Genomic DNA, 18753 nt, shown 5'->3' with positions numbered 1-18753 from the left:
GCGTTTTAAATAAAAAAAATATTTAAAACCAGTAAGGAAAGTAGTAAAGTCGGACTGGGCCAACTATATGATACCCTTCACCACTTTGGATATATTATTATATTAGCCTTATAAATGTCACAAAATTCCAAATATAATATATGTATGTACATATACATCTCTGACGTTATCCTAAGATCATATTATTACAGACCAAGTTTTATGAAAATTTTCATGTTAATCCCAAAGTAAGAGCATGCGAGTAAAAGACAATTTAATATTCTTAGCATAATTAAAAAATAATATTTTAAAACGTTTTCCAGTTTTTGTTGCTTTGCTTTGTGGAGGGGACAAGTCTAAAAATATACATATTTCAAATCTTAGCATAAATGTCTTTGTGTAATATCTAATTAATGACACCATCATATCTGGGTAATAACACTTTAAACATATACACATCTATACAAGTATACTTACCCCAGGATTTGCACACACACACAGAGACACCTACTATCAAAATATTACTCTAAGGATATGTACATATATGTATGTTTATGATAAAGTACATGCAAGCAAGTACATACTGATATTAGAGTAATTTGTAAAACGTCACACCACCATCCATACATCCATCCACTTTGGAGTGTATTTGTTTTTTTTTTGTTCTCTCCATATCTCCCGCTAGCTCTATCATTCTTTATATAAAATATTACAGGTGAAATATTTTTCGGTGCATGTCAGTCGGACAGAGAAGGATGATTACGTTTAATTATAGTCAGATAGTCAGCAGGAAAGGCAGCGAGTATTTCATGAAGTTTATCTGACATTCAAACAAAACACGAACAAAAAATTCTGACATAATTTACGTCATTTTGGTTTAAAATGCTATTTAAAATAAGTATCAATTTTGAGGTTTACAAATTTAATGTAATTTGTTAATTAAATATTTACGAGAACCGTAATGTTTACGATGATGTCATGTTATGTAATTGTAATTGAATCGATGAATTATTAAATTTTAATTGTTTGGTGGGGGACCATTTAAAATAAATAGGAAGCAATGATTTCCGAGAACGATTAATAATAATTGTAAAATATGTTTATAAATGATAATTGTCATTAATGTGAGTAATTAGCAAATATGTCAATCTAATGGGCATAATTATGCATTGTGAGGGTGACGAATGAAGAAATCCTTTTCTACTTCGTTAAAAGGTAGGAGTTTATGGATATTGTAAAGGATTTATAAGGGTATTCAGAAATATTCAAAAAATCACAACATCTTCTGCCTGGGCATTAAGAATTCATTATACTATATGCGATTATTTATATTCTGGTTCTTTAAAAAGTATTCTGTCTCGTTGGTCTTAAAACTTCATATATATATATATATATATACATATCTTCCAGATCTTAAAATTACATGTCTTTTGTTATTGTACCTATTGAATAATGTCTTGACCTTAAACAATCCGTAATTTTCTATCCAAAAATTATATTAACAAATCACAGATTTATTTGCATAAAAGAAGTTATCATAATTCCATTATTTTCTGGATCGAACATTTTCAATGTAGCAAGGTTCTTAATAAAAATCACGCCCTAAAAAATATTTGTTATAAAACTCATGCTTTTATGGGCCTCAAAAATATTCTTAATAGAGACCCATCTCAAAAATATTCTACATAAAACCACGCCTTCTATGACCATCATAAGATATACGCGCTTTTATTGGTTCTCTCCTTTGTTCCTTCAAAATATATACTTTGAAAATCCACGCCTATTATGGGTCCTTTCCTTTGGTCCTTCAAAATATATACGTTGAAAATCCACGCCTATTATGTGTCCTTTCCTTTGCTCCTTTAAAAGATATCCTTAAAAATCCACGCCTAGTATTGGTCGTTTCCTTTGCTACTTCAAAAGATATCCTTAAAAAGTTATTCCTTAAAAATCCACGCCTAGTATTGGTCCTTTCCTTTGCTACTTCAAAAGATATCCTTTAAAAATATGGTTTAAAAATCCCAGCCTATTTGGCTTTTAAAAAATATTCTTCAAAAAATGCACACCTATTTTGGTGGTTAAAAAAATATTCTCTAAAAAGTCCACGCCTATTTTGGTGGTTAAAAACTTTGGGTATATTGTACATATCGCTCATTTGCTGCAAGACAGGCATAACTCAAAAAAAGAAAAAACCAGTAAGGAAAGTAGTAAAGTCGGACGGGGCCGACTATATTATACCCTTCACAACTTCGGGTATATTCAACAGATGAATCCTAACAGACGTCGCATTTAAAAGGACCAGTAAAATGAAATTGGATCCATAAACATGTCATTCTGCAAGCGATACTAAATTTTTCATTTGGTCAGATATAGAAGCCATATCTAAATGTGCTAAGGGACTTTGGTACACCATTTACCTTAAATCGGGCGAAAATATATATGTGAGTCATATTTAAATCTAAACCGATTTTCACGAAAATAACACACGCCATTCTAGACTTAAGTCAGCATAATTTGCCGAATTTCGCCCAAATCGAGAGATATAAAGGAGTCTTAGTGCACAATTTATTTTAAATCGGACGACAATATATATGGGAGCTATATCCAAATCTGAATCGATTTTCACGAAACGTAACGCACATCATTCTAGACATAATTCATTACGCTGTGCCAAATTTCGTGCAAATCGTAAGATATATAGGGACTTTGGTGGATCATATACATTAAATCGGACGAAAATGTATATGGGAGCTATATCTAAATCTGAACCGATTTTTCCGAAACTTACCACACATCATTCTAGACATAATTCATTACGCTGTGCCAAATTTCGTGCAAATCGAAAGATAGATAGGGACTTTGGTGGGCCATTTACATTAAATAGGACGAAAATATTTATGGGAGCTATATCTAAATCTGAACCGATTTTTCCCAATTTCAATAGGGTTCGTCCTTGGGCCAAATAAGTAACCTGTGCCAAATTTCATCCAAATCGGATCATAAATGCTTTGTTTACAATTTAACACCTACAGACGGACGGACATGCGTAAATCGACTCAGAAAGTGATTCTATGAATATTCTCAAAAAGAACCATTTGTCTATCTCGTTTCCTTTTGCCTGTTACAAACATATGCACAAAGACATAATACCCTGTACTACAGTGTGGTGAAGGGTATAAAAAAACTATTTTGCAGAAAAGGTGTTTTAAGTTTTAAATTTATTCACACTTTATGTGGGACAGAAGAACAGAAGAGTGTGTAGGAGATATTCATATGAATTTTTTTACACAACATAAGGTCTATTATAACGAACAACCGTGCATCATTAACTCGAAAATCACGTTTTTTTGGTTATGCCTCTCTTGCAGCAAATGAGCGATATGTATCCTTAGAATTGCATACCAATGTTCCCATGAAGTAATATACTCATGCCTTTCTGCAACCTATGCTTAATTTAATTTCATTCGGGCAGATTTAGAGTCGCCTGCGTACCATGGGACAAATTTATGGAAAACGATTTATAGTAAAATAGATACACGATATTCTGTACGCCGCACTGTTAAAAATTTAATCTCAATCAGACACCAGTTCGAAATACATATGGAAGCTATGGCTGCATCCGCATCAAGTTCAACAAAAAAAGCAATAACGTCATTCAAGTCTCAATTTCGTGTTCAAAATGTCGTGTTAATCGGACAAACATTAGGCGTTTGGTGCATCATTTATGTAAAATCGGAGGAATATATATGAATATGGGAGCTATATCTAAATGAACCGAATTTCTCGAATCTTAACACTCATCATTCTAGACTCAATTCAGTACGCTATGCCAAATTTCGTGCACATCGAAGAATAAAAAGGACCTTTGGTACACTATTTACCTAAAATCGGACGAAAATATATATGGGAGCTATATCTAAACCTGAACCGAATTTCACGACTCTTAACTCACATTATTCTAGACTTAATTCAGTACGTTATGCCAAATTTCGTGCAAATCGAAAGTTATATATTGACTTTGGTACACCATTTACATAAAATCGGACGAAACTATATATGGGAGCTATATCGAATTCTGAACCGATTTTCCCGAAACTTGCCACTTATCATTCTAGGCTCAATTCACTACACTGTGCCTAATTTTGTGCAAATCGAAAGATATAAAGGGACTTTGGTGTACTATTTACCTTAAATCGGTTGCAAATATATATGGGAGCTATATCTAAATCTGAACCGATTTTCACGAAATTTAACACACATCGTTTTAGACATATTTTATTACGCTATGCCGAATTTCGTGCAAATCGAAACTTATATAAGGATTTTGGTCACCATTTACATAAAATCGGACGAAAATATATATGGGAGCTATATCTAAATCTGAACCGATTTTCACGAAACTTAACACATATCACTCTAGATTTCATTTCATACGCTATACCAAATTTCGTGCAAATCGAAAGAAATATAGGTACTTTGGTGCACCATTTACATTAAATCGGACGAAAATATATATGGGAGCTATATCTGAATGTGAACCGATTTTTCCCAATTTCAATGAGGTTCGTCCTTGGACCAAATAAATTAGCTATGCCAAATTTCATCCAATTCGAATCAAAAATGCGACCTGTACTTTGTTTACAATTTAATACGAACAGTCAGACGGACGGACATGCATAAATCGACTTAAAAGTGATTCTATGCATATTCTCAAAAGGAACCATGTGTCTATCTCGTTCCCTTTGGCCTGTTATAAACATATGTACAAAGACATAATACCCTGTACCACTGTGTGGTGAGGGGTATAAAAAGATATATTTATTAGTGGGGAATGTATGGCATTGTTCGCCGATCATCATCAATTCCCACAGTTCCCATAGTTTTTTGTTGGGATATTCTCCCCACAAGCTATTTATTGCTTCTTTACAATAAACCTTTCATACCCAAATGTCTGTTGTGCCATTTCGAAGTACTTACATTACCAGCGATCCAACCTCAATGAGAAGTTCGTTTCGTTGGTCTCTGACTTCGTGGTCAACAAGGCATTTGCAGACAGCTACAATACATTTCCCACTGCTATGTGTCGTCACTTTGTGACGAATGCACATAACGTTGTTGTTGTTGCTATTGCTAGTTAAAGCAATAAATATTCTTTAAAAATTCCACGCCTGTTTTGGTGGTAAAAAATAATATTTAAAAAATCCAAGCTCTTGTTTGCTCCTTCCAAAAATTAACTTAAAAAGTCCACGCCTGTTTTCTCTGCTGCACAAAAACATTATTTAAACCAGAAAGGAAAGTAGTAAAGTCGGACTGGGCCGACTATATGATACCCTTCACCACTTTGGGCACATTCTACATATGTATCCTAATAGATGTCTTTTCGAAGAACATTGACATGAAATTGAACGAACTTAAATATGCGATATTTTATCTATTTGGTGCAAATCGAAAGAAATATGGGAACTTTGGTAGATATATGGAAGCTTTACACAGATTACTCCAGACTCACTTCAGTACACTATGCCAAATTTTGTTCAAATTGAAATATGTATAAGGACTTTGATACACCATTTAGATTAAATCGGACGAAAATTTATATAGGAGCTATATCTAAATCCGAGCCGATTTTCCCGAAACTTAACGTGCACTGTTCTAGACTTAATTGAGTACGCTATGACAAATTTCGTGCAATTCGAAAGACATATATAGGAACTTTGGTACACCATTTACCTTAAATCGGACGAAAATATATATGGGAGCTATATCTAAATCTGAGCAATAATTTGTTAAGTCTATATTCAATGAATGGGTTTAGTTCTATTAGCTGCACTAGATCTGATGCATTTGGTGGAACTACATTGTATGTAAACTCAAATCTTAAATATAAAGTAATTTTGAATGAAAGTGACGATGGTTTAGATGTTATTGCCATTGATTTGCAAAATGTCAAAATTGAAAATTCTAATTTAATAGTATTATCGATATATAGATCACAGGGTTGCAATTTAAGAAGATTTTTATATAAATTGGAAAACATTATGGAGAGACTGCGTGTTGGCCCAATGATAGTGGTGGGTGATTTAAACGTAGATCTACATAGCAGATTACGTAACAAACATGTTTTAAATGTATTTAATGAATACAATATGAAGCCGTGTCATGATCTTGTTACTAGGCCTTTGAGCAAGTCTTCTATTGACTGGGTTGTAAGTAATTTCCCTCAAAATATTTCAGTACATAGCATTGAAAATAATATATCGGACCACAATATACTTAGCTGTTGTTTGGATATTTCAGTATGTCCACGTGATTTTATAACACAAAAAGTTGTTAAGACGGATTATGTCAAACTATCATCAATTTTAAATACAGAATTAACGGGTTTAAGTCATGAAATTAATTCATCTGATTTATGTGACCGATTTATTGAAACTTTGACGACGGCAACATTGCATTGTACAACAGTAGAACATAAATCTGTAAATATTCGTTCAATGATCTCACCCTGGATTACAGAGAATTTATCCGCTCTCATGAATTTTAAAAATAAACTGTTATGTAGGAGACGTAAAGCTCGTAATAAAACCCAACTAACAGATCTACTGAAACGAATTAGTAAAATAATTAAAAACTGTAATAGAATTTTGATTAACAATTACTATAAGTATCATTTGAATGCTTACAAAGGTGACGTAAAAAAAACATGGCAATTTATAAATAAAACCGTCGGTCGGTCAAACAACAGAAAGTTTGATGTATTATTGGAAGACGGAAGACTTTTGTCTACGGATAATGCAAAAGCCACTGCTTTAAATGAATTTTTTATTGACTCAGTAAAACAATCAAGAGTCAATTTAGAACAATATTCCAATGATGATATAAATTTTTTTTCAACCCTCATACCTGAGCCGACTTATTTTTCCTTACAACCTGTGGATGTATTAAAAGTTTCAACCATTTTACAATCATTGAATGTAAGGAAATGTTGTGGATTTGACAAAATAACACCAAAAATATTACTTCTTAGCAAAAATAATGTTGCTAGTTTACTTGTTAAAATTTTTAATACAATGATTATTGAAGGAAAATACCCAAATAGCCTTAAAATTCACAAAATTCTGCCGATTCCTAAGAAGCTGAACTCCAAAAGTTTAACAGATTTTAGACCAGTTGCTGTCCTTTCTACCGTAGATAAAATTTTCGAAAAAATAATTTATGAACAACTTTCTACGTATGTTGTTGATAATAAAATACTTTTCGATAGACAGTTCGGTTTTAAAAAGGGCTCAGGGACGGAGGAAGCTGTTATAAATGTGGTTGAACATATATGTGACAAAATTGACGCTGGGGCAAAAGGTGTTGCAGGTGTTTTCTTTGATTTATCCAAAGCTTTCGACTTGGTGGATCACAACATCTTGATTAAGAAACTAAAGAATATTGGTTTATCCAATATGTCGTTAGAGCTTTTTTCTGATTTCTTGCGCAACAGACGCCAATATGTTGAAATTGGTGATGCAAATAGCAATTCTTTGCCTGTTAATTGTGGGGTTCCCCAAGGTAGTGTGTTAGGCCCTCTTTTATTTAAAATATATATTAACGATCTGAAACATTTAAAATTTTCTGGCAAATTATTCATATTTGCTGATGACATATGTTTGTTGTACGGATATAAGTATGAGCGCGTCTTACAAACTCAAGCGGAGTACGATTCTGCTATTTTATCTGAATTTGCTAGGATTAACAAGTTAATTATAAATCCGAATAAGACCAAATTCATTAGGTTTCAACCTCATATGAGCAGGTCTAATCATGAAATGGCTATTCATGTGGAAGGAACACGAATTGTTGAATCACCTAGTGTAAAATATTTGGGTATAACGTTAAGCAATAATTTACAATGGGACCTGCATATCAACCACATACAAAATAAAGTGTCTGCTGCTACAGGAATATTGTATAAATTCAAATCCAAATTTGACACAGAAACCAAAGCATTAATATATCAAACGCTTGTTCATTCCCATTTGACATATCTTCCCATTATATATGGATTTAAATTCAGCAGCTCGTTAAAAATTCTGCAGAGAGCTCAAAATAAAGCCCTAAAAATTGTTTACAACCTACCACGTAGATTCCCAACACTAGAACTTTACAAATACAAAGCAGTAAATGTTTTACCTTTACGAGGATTATATAAACATCAGATTTTAATGGCAATGTTTAAAAATTTAAAAGGCATAGGTCTTTCGTCAATATCTTTCAGACAAATTAGAGAAATTACTGGTAGAAACACTAGGCATGCATCAGACCTGGAAGTAGCTAGATGTCGAGTTGAAGTAACAAAACAAAGAATAAAATACGCTGGACCAATGGAATATAATCAATTACCAGACGATTTGAAAAACATTCTACAAATATCGATATTTAAAAAACGCATTAAAGCTTATCTTTTGCAGAATATTGAAAATCTTTTGTACAATTAATTTAATATTAACTATAATAAGAATTAGAATATCATAAATTGTATAGTTGCCATTAGCCTCTACTTTGCCAAATATGGCGCGGAGGCATTAAATTAATTATAATTGAATAATAAAGAAAAAATGAATACAAAAAAAAAAAAAAAAATATTTTGGACAGAGCTTTGTTATACACTGCTACTACTCCTAAAATTTTTGGTATACAGAATGGGATGTTTGGGTCCACGTTTGGTATAGCCCTAATATCTTACCAATTTTGACTCTCTTATTTCGGATAGCACGCATATAACGGTATTTCCAAAATCGTTGTCATTAGGAATCAAATCACCCTATGAAAATCTATTAAAATTGCCACCCTATATAAGAAATGTCTCTGAAATGTCGATTCTCATTGGGCGTAAAATCGCCTACCAAATATTATCAATATTGACATCAGTTTCAGGGTTGTCCCAATATAAATGCAAACCTTTCAAAAATGTATGGTGTTTGGAGGATTTCATACACGTTTTCAAACGAATTGACTATAATTTTATGGTTATTATTGAGAGGTATTTTTTTCTCACTAAAAACAATAATATCAGGTATTGTTCCTATATAATGTTAACCCCTAATTATACCCTCTACATCGCGAATTTTTACAAGGAGAAGGGGATCGGGCCAAAGAAAAAGCATGCCTGTTTTGATAAACATTGGTCAATATTTAGCGAGTCAAACAGACCCCGACTTTTGTGTGAAAAATGACAAAATTTGTATTCTATGGCGTACATATTAACCCCTGAAGTACATATACCCGAGAAGTTAATAGTATATCCAAGAGGAGTGGTTGGCTTTAAATTGATACCAATTATATTGTCGTATGCACTCAGATGTGGGAGTTACACGTTAATATTTACAGGTGCTTACGTATTCATATATTATTTAGTAACCCATTACCACACTATAGGGCGGAAATATAACGCTGATCGCTTTATAATTTTCCATGAGGCGTTCTCCTTGACCATACCTGGTATGGTCAAGGAGAACGCCTTTAATTTTCGATGATCATCGGATAATAATATTGGGATGAAGTGGACCGAAAAATTATTTTGTTGTGTTTATACATGTGTGTCCGTCCGTCCGTCCGTCTGACCATTATAATTTGTAAGCACGATACAGGCCAGAGTTATGGACCAATCTTCACGAAATTTTGGATGTAGGATGGGTTCTGGTTAATGAAGACCCCTATTGCTTTTGATAAAGATCGGTTAATATTAAGGGGATGAAATGGACCAAATACTAAATTTTTGTCGGTTTTTCTGGTCGCTTCAGAGGCCGCAATAATGGCCCAAACATCGTGAAATTTTGCATGGAGAAGGGGATCGGGCCAAAGAATAAGCATGTCTGTTTTGATAAAGATTGGTCAATATTTAGCGGGTCAAATGGACCCTGACTTTTGTGTGAAAAATGACAAAATTTGTATTCTATATCATATATATTTACCCCTGAATGACATAGACCCGAGGAGTTGATATTATATCCAAGAGGAGTGGTTGACCTTTAAAGTAATACCAATTATATTGTTGTATGTGCTCGGATGTGGGAGTTACACCTAAATAATTACAGGTATCTCCGTATCCGTATATTATTTAGTAACCCATTATCACTCTAGAGCGCGGAACTATAGCGCTGATCGCTTTGAAATGTTCCATAAGGTTCCAGTTATGGTCAAGTACAACGCCTATAATTTTCGGTGATGATCAGATAATAATTTTGGAATGAAGTGGACCGAAAACTTAATTTTTTGTGTTATTTTCAAGTCGATATATAGACCACAAACGGTGAAGGGAATCTGGACAAAAGCTGTACTGAATACTCGTAATATTCGGAAAATATGTCAGTATGAGGAAGAGGTGCTGTTTACCTCTAATCGGGCAAGAGAATGCCAATATGACGAAATATTGCCCAGGATCGGAATAAACATCCGCAGAAAATTTGAGTTCCGTGGTAATTGTGACATATGGGAAAATACAAAATTCTTTTAAAATTCGATTAAAAAAATTTGAAAAATTTTTTTGCGAGCACATTTATGATTTTTGGTACATAGGTTAAGAAAAATATGCTGATTCGAAATATGTTCGCGTCCACAAATTCGGATGCTGCGCACAAAAGTTATAGCGGTTTTAAATCTTGTATTTCAAATATATATTAAATGGATTCCTTTTTGTTGTAATTCGCGAATTTCTTCACAAATGGATAAACACATTTGTGTTCTTTGCATACTTGTCAAATCACATTGAAATACGGTACAATATTCGCGAAAAAACAAAAAGAAGCATAAGGATATCTGAAAATAAAATAAATTAATTTTTTAAATAAGAAAGAACTTTTTTTGAATTTTCAATTTTTTAGTGTGGTTAAGGGAATACGGTTTTGCCTTAATCTTCTGAAATATATGACGCATTCTTCTGCAAATTCTTTTGCATGATTGTTAAATATCGGTGGATTCATCTGATAAGAGTTTCGACGTTAAAAATAATTAAATATATTGCACTTACAATACATAAAAATATTTAATATTGAAAAGCATGCAATTCGCGTATTCGTGGAAATCAGTTGTTGCGCATGCGGTTTTCGTGTAAATCGAATCAATCTCTTCCAATAATTATGAATTTTTCGATGTTCGATTTACTATGCAAAAACTCTAAAAGTTGCTAAAGATGACGCAACGTGCATACGATTTTTATGCGCATCCGATTTCAGTAATCTCCTCTGAAATACACAAAAGGACACCTATTTTAAAAGGATCGGTGAAGAACCGCTGATGTGCCTCCACAATCGATTTTTTTGACCTATTTTTGACCTATTTTCACACAGATTCGCGAATATGATAACACAAGCATTAATGTATTTAAAATCAATTCGAAGAAAAAAGCGATTGTATACGCGAATTTGTCAAAATATGTTTTTGCAGTTTTTTCCACATTCAAGGTAATTATATACGCCGTTTTATTGGGCGGAATTGAACATGGATGGGCTCATTAGATCCGGCACGTAAAAAAACTAAAATCACGCGGGGTTCCACGGAATTTGAATGGACTTTCTTAATTTTAGACTCAAAATATATGTTTTTTATAAAAATTTACGCACCAAATTTTCGTCTTCGGAACCAAATTGCAAAGAAGCTACGGTGAGCACATTCATGAGATATACACTAAACGAAGCAAAATCACGAGTTCTACAATCCTGTAATTAGTTTAGTCCATTATCTGGATGCGCGTCCTAATTATAAGAAAAATTAAAAAAACACCGAAAATCCGGCTTCAAAATGTCATCATCAAAATGTCAAAATCATACATTAGAACCATGTTGTCCATGGGGTATTCTGCAACTTAGTCACTGATCACATATGCGTGCGTTGTGTCGTTTAGCCACAAATCAGGAAGGAACACAAAAAAACTCGTTGGCTTCAACACATTTTCACCCATATTTTTACATTACCACCGTCACAGCTTCCACGTAACTTATTATTTATTACCAATATTTTAAGACTATGACAAAAACACTTCATTTTCTAGAAATTAATTTGTATTATATGCAATATGTTCATATTTCGCGTGTTATAACCTTGCCAACCTCAGCTTCAAGGAATTTAAAAGATTTTTGTAATTTCCCATATATATTTGAACCATTTACCAAAAACATGAACCGATTTTCACAAAACGTCGTATACATAAATATGGACCATCAATACGCTGTGCTAAATTTTGTATTAATCGAATAATCCTTGGGAGTTTGGTGCACCATTTACCAAAAATCAGACGATACTATATATGGGAGTTCTATCTAAATCTGAACCGATTTTTACAAAACGTCGTATACATTAATATGGAACTATCTCAATACGCTGTGCCAAATTTTGTATTAATCGGACAATCCTTGGGAGTTTGGTGCACCATTTACCAAAAAATCGGTATAGGGGAGATATATCCAAATCTGAACCGATTTTCACAAAACTTTGTATACATCAATGTGGACCTATTTTAATACGATCTGCAAAATTTTGTATCAATAAAAATAAATATTAAAAGTATGGTGCACAATTTACCTAAAATCGGACGAAATTATATATGAGAGCTATATCTAAATCTGAATCGATTTTAACAAAACTTCATATATATCAAACAGGGCCTAATTTAGTAGGCTGTGCAAAATGTTGTCTCAATCGGACAAATATTGGGAGTTTGGTGCACAACTTGCATATAATCGGATAAACTATATATCTAAAACTGGCACACATCACTACTGATGCAGTTTAGTACGCCATGCAAAATTTCGTGCAAATCGATATAAATATAAGGAATTTTGTGCACCATTTAAATGAAGTCGGACGAAAATGTATATGGGAGCTATATCTAAATCTGAACCGATTTTCACGCAACTTGGCACACATCACTTCAGGCGGAACTCTGTACGCTACGCCAAATTTTGTGCAGAGCGAAGGGTACATAGGGACTTTGGTGCACCTTTTACATAAAATCCGACGAAAATATATATGGGAGCTATATCTAAATCTGAACTGATTTTCAGGAAACTTAACAAACATCGTTCTAGACTTAATTCAGTACGCTATGCCAAATTTCGGGCAAATCGAAAGATATATAGGGACTTTGGTGCACCATGTCAATTTTCGTGCAATTGTATGTCAATTTCCGTGCCCTACCCCGATATTTTGGGTCTCCGACAAATATCTCCAGGTGTTACAAACAGAATAACAAGGTTTATATGCCCTCCACTTCAGTAAATTGTGAAAAATTGATCATTTGAACATAACTGAAATTCAAACAAATTATTCATATTAAACTTCAGGGTCACTTGAATGGACATATTAATGTTCAAGAGCATCCGATATGTAAACAAAAATTAATGAAGTATTTAAATCAACAATGGCAATGACATGTAATAATGACAAATGTGGTTGAAGTACAAAATTAATACTTCATGCACTTAAATTATTATGGCCTGGATGGAAACAATACATTCCACTTAATTTTAATTTTGGCTGACAGAAATTGTTATTAATAAATGTCATAGTCACATATTTTGGAAAATCAATGATATTTTATTTGGTCCATTGTAAATACAACGTTATTACAGATTTTTCTTTTCACTTTTGTCTCACTAAAAAACAAACAAACTTTCCCTGCTCACCAACACTTTCTATAAATATTTGATCGTCCAAAACAATGGAAAATTGAATTGTCATCACCCCAAAAAAAGCGAGAGTGCACCCCTTTCACTTTCAAAACGTCCGAAAAATAATTCTCGCATAATTTTACAACAATTATCTCGAGTTATTTACTTAGGCTTCCGTTTGTTTTGTTATTTTTACAAATAATTCGTTCCATATTACTTTTTGGTGACACAAGTGTTCCGATGGTACTTGAATCTATCTTTTGTAGCACTCATCGTCTGTTGGTCATACATACTTCAAGCCATTCCACTCCATAGTTGTAACGACAATAACATCATCATCGACATCATCAATCGCCAATGCACTCTGGGCTTGTGATAAGTGTTTGCTTGCCCAATTTATATCGTATATCTTAATTTTTAAGTGTTATTGCACTGCGATGAGATGGGGAATGAAATAAAAATATTCCACAATAATTGGTTGTGGTAATTGAAAATTCGATAGAAATCAATAGATAGATGTTACTCGGTGACTGATATCTTAATAGATTTATGTTTAGCTTAGAAAAATTTTTTGATAAAAAAATATTGGATTTGGTCCATTAATTGACTCTACCCTATACCACTCTAAGTATATTTGTTATAGAATTTATTTGAAATCGGAAAAATATTATATAAGAGGTATTTTTACAGCCTGTTCCACGATCTCGAAAGAAAATTTGTGCGAACGAAGGCTACTCACTCACTTTCGCATAAGAATGCGTTCCACTAACTTTCGTTCTTTCTTTCGCATAGCCTTACGTGATTCAGTGTAGCAAAATATTTTTTGGCAAAATTAATCGCGAAATAAGGCAAAAAAAAGCGCCAAATGTCTAATTTAAACGCGAAAAAGCAGCAGTGGCTCTGTCTCAACTGACAGTTCAGTTGTAAACAAACAAATTGTAAATAAACAAACAAAATAAAATTTCTAGTGATTGTGTTCAGATTATTTGTGTTCTTAAAAAAGAAAAAAATGAATATTTCTGTGGCCCTGTTTTTTATGGATGATGAGGAGGAGGTACAAAATGTGCCACGGAGGCATTTAAGAGATGCTTCGAATTTATTTGAAGTACCTAACAACCAGTAAGTATGATTGTATTTTTACATTTTTGAAATAATAAAAAATGATTTTTTCTAGGTTTGTGGCCAATTTTCGTGTGTCGAAGGAAGTTTTTCGGGCTCTTTTGGATATGATGGAAGAGAAGTGGGTGGCCGGTTGCAGAACTACCCAAATCCGCCCCGATTTAAAACTTGGCACATTCTTGCGGTTTTTGGCAACAGGAAGCTACCAACAGAATCTAGGGAACGAAGCCTTGACTTCAACAGCGAAGTCGACAGTGAGCAGAACCATTGCGGAATGTCTGCAGATTTTTGAGGACCACATTTGCGGCCAATGGATAAAAAAGCCGACACTTACAGAGGAACGCAACACAATGGAGGCTTTCTATGAAAGAACAATGTTCCCTGGAATTGTTGGATGCGTTGATGGCACGCATATCCGCATCAAGTCACCAGGGGACGAATTGAAAGCCCTTTACTATAATAGAAAGGGTTATTATAGTATAAATGCAATGGTGGTAAGTAAATACATTTATCGTAAAGCGATTTTAAAATTATTGTGTTTTTTCGAATTAGATATGTGACCATAAAATGCGTATAACATTTGTCGACGCTAGACATCCCGGAAGCAACCATGATGCATTTGTATGGGAAAGGAGTGATCCAGACAAGTGTATGCAAAGGGAGTTTGACAATGGAAAACGAAACTTTTGGATTCTCGGTGAGTAATTTGTATACATCTTATATCATAATACATCAATTACATTTGTGTTTTCTTTTTTATAGGGGATGGAGGATACAAATTGAAGCCCTTTCTTATGACGCCTTACCGCAGCCCTAGAGATGTCGCCGAGAAAAAATTCAATAAGAGACATGCTAGTGCGCGTAACGTCATTGAAAGGTGCTTTGGGGTCCTAAAAAACAGATTCCGATGTATCATCGGATCTCGGGGCCTTCATTATGACGCTGCAAAGGTAGTGCAAATTATAAATGCATGTTGTGCGCTGCACAACATGTGCATACACTACCGATCTGAAGAGCCGCCAGGTGATGTTATTGATGATGATCTGGAAGACGAAGTGGATGACAATAATGATCTTGAAAGCAGAGCTGACGCAATAAGGAGAAAAATTGCAATAAATTTGTAAAATTAAAAGAATTTTTTATTAAAATAAAATAAAATTTGCAAAAAAGTTGATAGAATTGCTTCTATAGACTTAAGCATTTTTGTTTGGGCCTCGGCACAATCTGCCATTCTCTCTGCAGCGTCAGCCATCCTTTTGCTTGCATCTGCTTGCTCCTTGGCTATTGCATTTGCCTGCTCGACCAGCCGCAATTGCCGACGGATAAGAGGTTTTTGCTCTCCGACGTTGGAACGTTTTTTTGCTGATGATGTGGATGGAAAATTATGTTGTGATGTGCATTTGAATGGGGGTGATTTCTGCACGGTTTGATGTTCCATGTGTTGACGAGGGGACGTTGTTTGTTTACGTTGGTGTTGCTGTTGGGTCTGTGTTTGTTGTGTGTGTGCTGACTGTGTCTGAGTTTGTTGTGTGTGTGCTGACTGTGCCTGTTGTTTTGCATATTGTTGAGTTGTGATGGTACAGGTTTTTACGTTTATTTGTTGTTGTTGGGTATGTGATTCTGGGGAACTGAACTGCCTGGTAGGTGTTACCACTGCTACGGCCTTGGATGGTCTTGATGGGGTGGTATCCAATGCCTCGAAGCAGTAATCTATTTCGTCCGCGTAGCCAAAAGTTTTACCACTTGGTGCTGCGGACTTCGACAAGAAGAGTGTCCGGTCAATTGCTGTTTCCAGCTCCGTTAGGCACTCAAACCGGTATAAACCACCCCCTGTACCTTGCAGCCCTTTTTTATTTTCCGCAATTTTCTTTTTGGTGCGGGACTTTAGATCGGCCCACGTCTGTAAATAGTAATGCCGGTCAGACAAATAGATCGTAAGCCGAGTTTTCTGACTTACCTTTTTCCACTCTGCAATTGTGCGGGAAGGAGGACCCATGGTATTTAATTTAAAAACTAACTTCTTCCAGTGGTCCTCCAGGGATTGCCTGCTGCTTCCAAAAATTGGCACTCCTCTGGCAAACTCGGGATTCTCCTCCATATACTCAACTAGTGCCCGCAGCTGTGTAGTTGATGATTTTTTCGTGCTGGAATTGAGAAAATAAAAAAATTATTTATTGTTCCCATAATAAATTGGATTTATTATTTTTACTTACATTTTTGTTTCCATTTTCAATTAAGCAATGTTTATGTTTTAAAACAGATTTTCCTTAATTGTTATCGTACGACAGCAAACACACAAGTGACTGATTTTGACATTTGTGTTCGCATGCGTACGAAAGAAAAAAGATAGTGGAACGCAAAATTACACTGAAACGCTTACGTTTTCGTTCGCATTGATTTTCGTGCAAATTTTCGTTCTGATGGATTTTAGTGGAACGGAAATCAGCTGTTTGTCGTGTAAAAGTTGTGCGAACGTGTTCTTTCGATATCGTGGAACAGGCTGTAACACTCGCGGTAGCTCACTTTTGACGAAATCTGAGTTTACGTACCTGGTGTTAGTATGGTGATTTGTTGATGTGATGATGAGAGATGATTCAAAATAATTTCTCCGTCCGCAACAAGAACAACTAGGCGACTTGCTTCTATCCGGCTCGAAGGACCAAATGTTGAGGCGAGGGGTTTGCTCTACTCCTCGCCGTGTTGGTGGTGTTTTGTGTGGTGGATGAGGGTGTTCAATGTATTAACTCAAGGGAGCGGGGTGCAGGCGACAACAAGAGAACTCCCAAGCAGTTAATGGCGTATGGTAAAGAAAAGAAAGTTCGAAAGAAATAAAACGCAAGAATGATTAGTTTAATAATCTTAATAAAAGACTTGGTTTATTGGTGGTATTCTTTTCTTTTCGTATAACAACAAATAAATTACCTCTTGTAATTTATGGTGGCGGCGCTGAGATCTGTTAATAACGCGTAGACGTTATTCGACTAGTTAACTCTATGGTTAGACGACAAGTTAACTCTAAGGAGGTTAAACGACAAGTGAACGCTGTGGTTCGTGCAATCACAGAGGATTGCGGTGATCGCTGAGGATCGGTTGTCGTTTACTACTACATTTACATATTCCAATGGGAGAAAAGTATCGAGCAAGGAGAGCAAACCAGCAACAACCACCGCTCGGTGGCATCTGCACCCTACGGTCTCCGCTGAGGGAACTTGCAGAGGAGATGCCCGTGGTGTCAATCAGCAGACGTAATTGACTGAGCTCGGGAAGTTGAGTCAGAACGTATCAAACTTATACAGATAGAATCTTGAACAATACGAAAAATACGTGAGAAAAAGATAATTCTGAGGCTAAAACGGAGATTTGGCAGTGAGATTTGACAGCCAATGACAATACAAAATACCAAATTACAGCCAATTCGGTTGAAAACGTGTACAAAATTCCTAAAGTACCGAATACTGGGGGGTACACTAAAACGTGGAGCTATTTGCAATACCAAACAACGCCAAACTAGCAACGTCTGTGCAAAATTTCAGAGCTCTAACTTAAATATTGCGATATCTATAGTGATTTTAACAGAGGGACAGACAAACATGAGTAAATAGACATAGAATTTAGTTTCTGATCAAGAATATATATACTTTGTGGTGTCTCCGGGGAAACGGAATGACAAATTATTATAATACACTCTACCTTTTGATGGATAGAATAAAAATTGGTTTAACCACATAAATTGACAAATGTCGAAATCCAGTTCCACACTTTTGAAACCACGAAATGGAGAACCCTTTATGTAGGAGCTATTATCTGAAATCTGAACCCTTTTCAACGGAAGTTTACACATTAAATTCTAGACTCAATACGTTGCGTTACCAACTGATTACAATTTTTTTCTCAAGGTGGCTTCTTCCATCAAATAAAAATAAATATTTTGTGTATGTGTGTGCTTTGTTTTGAATACTATGTCAAATGAATTCAAAATAAATTGAAATATATTCAAATTAAT

At 34.6% G+C, this 18753-nt stretch overlaps 2 protein-coding genes across 2 annotated transcripts; one reads left to right on the top strand and one right to left on the bottom strand.

Annotated features, from left to right (window-relative positions):
* Positions 1–14300: 14300 nt before the first annotated feature.
* On the top strand, positions 14301–15903 carry LOC133326988 (putative nuclease HARBI1). Its single transcript, XM_061535595.1, has 4 exons — positions 14301–14750; positions 14806–15244; positions 15303–15447; positions 15513–15903. The coding sequence occupies exons 1-4, from the start codon at positions 14641–14643 to the stop codon at positions 15872–15874; spliced, it is 1056 nt and encodes a 351-aa protein (XP_061391579.1). The 5' UTR covers positions 14301–14640; the 3' UTR covers positions 15875–15903.
* Positions 15904–16031: 128 nt separating this feature from the next.
* On the bottom strand, positions 16032–17271 carry LOC133326989 (uncharacterized). Its single transcript, XM_061535596.1, has 4 exons — positions 16964–17271; positions 16708–16894; positions 16174–16650; positions 16032–16112 (listed from the first exon to the last, which is right to left on the bottom strand). The coding sequence occupies exons 1-4, from the start codon at positions 16975–16977 to the stop codon at positions 16032–16034; spliced, it is 759 nt and encodes a 252-aa protein (XP_061391580.1). The 5' UTR covers positions 16978–17271.
* Positions 17272–18753: the final 1482 nt, after the last annotated feature.

Source organism: Musca vetustissima, unplaced genomic scaffold (genome assembly GCF_032173495.1).
Source record: "Musca vetustissima isolate MV318-11 ecotype Yass unplaced genomic scaffold, APGP_CSIRO_Mvet_v1 utg31056, whole genome shotgun sequence".
Taxonomy (NCBI): Eukaryota; Metazoa; Arthropoda; class Insecta; order Diptera; family Muscidae; genus Musca; species Musca vetustissima.
Note: the sequence above shows the minus strand (reverse complement) of the source record. Positions and strands in the feature narration are given on the sequence as shown.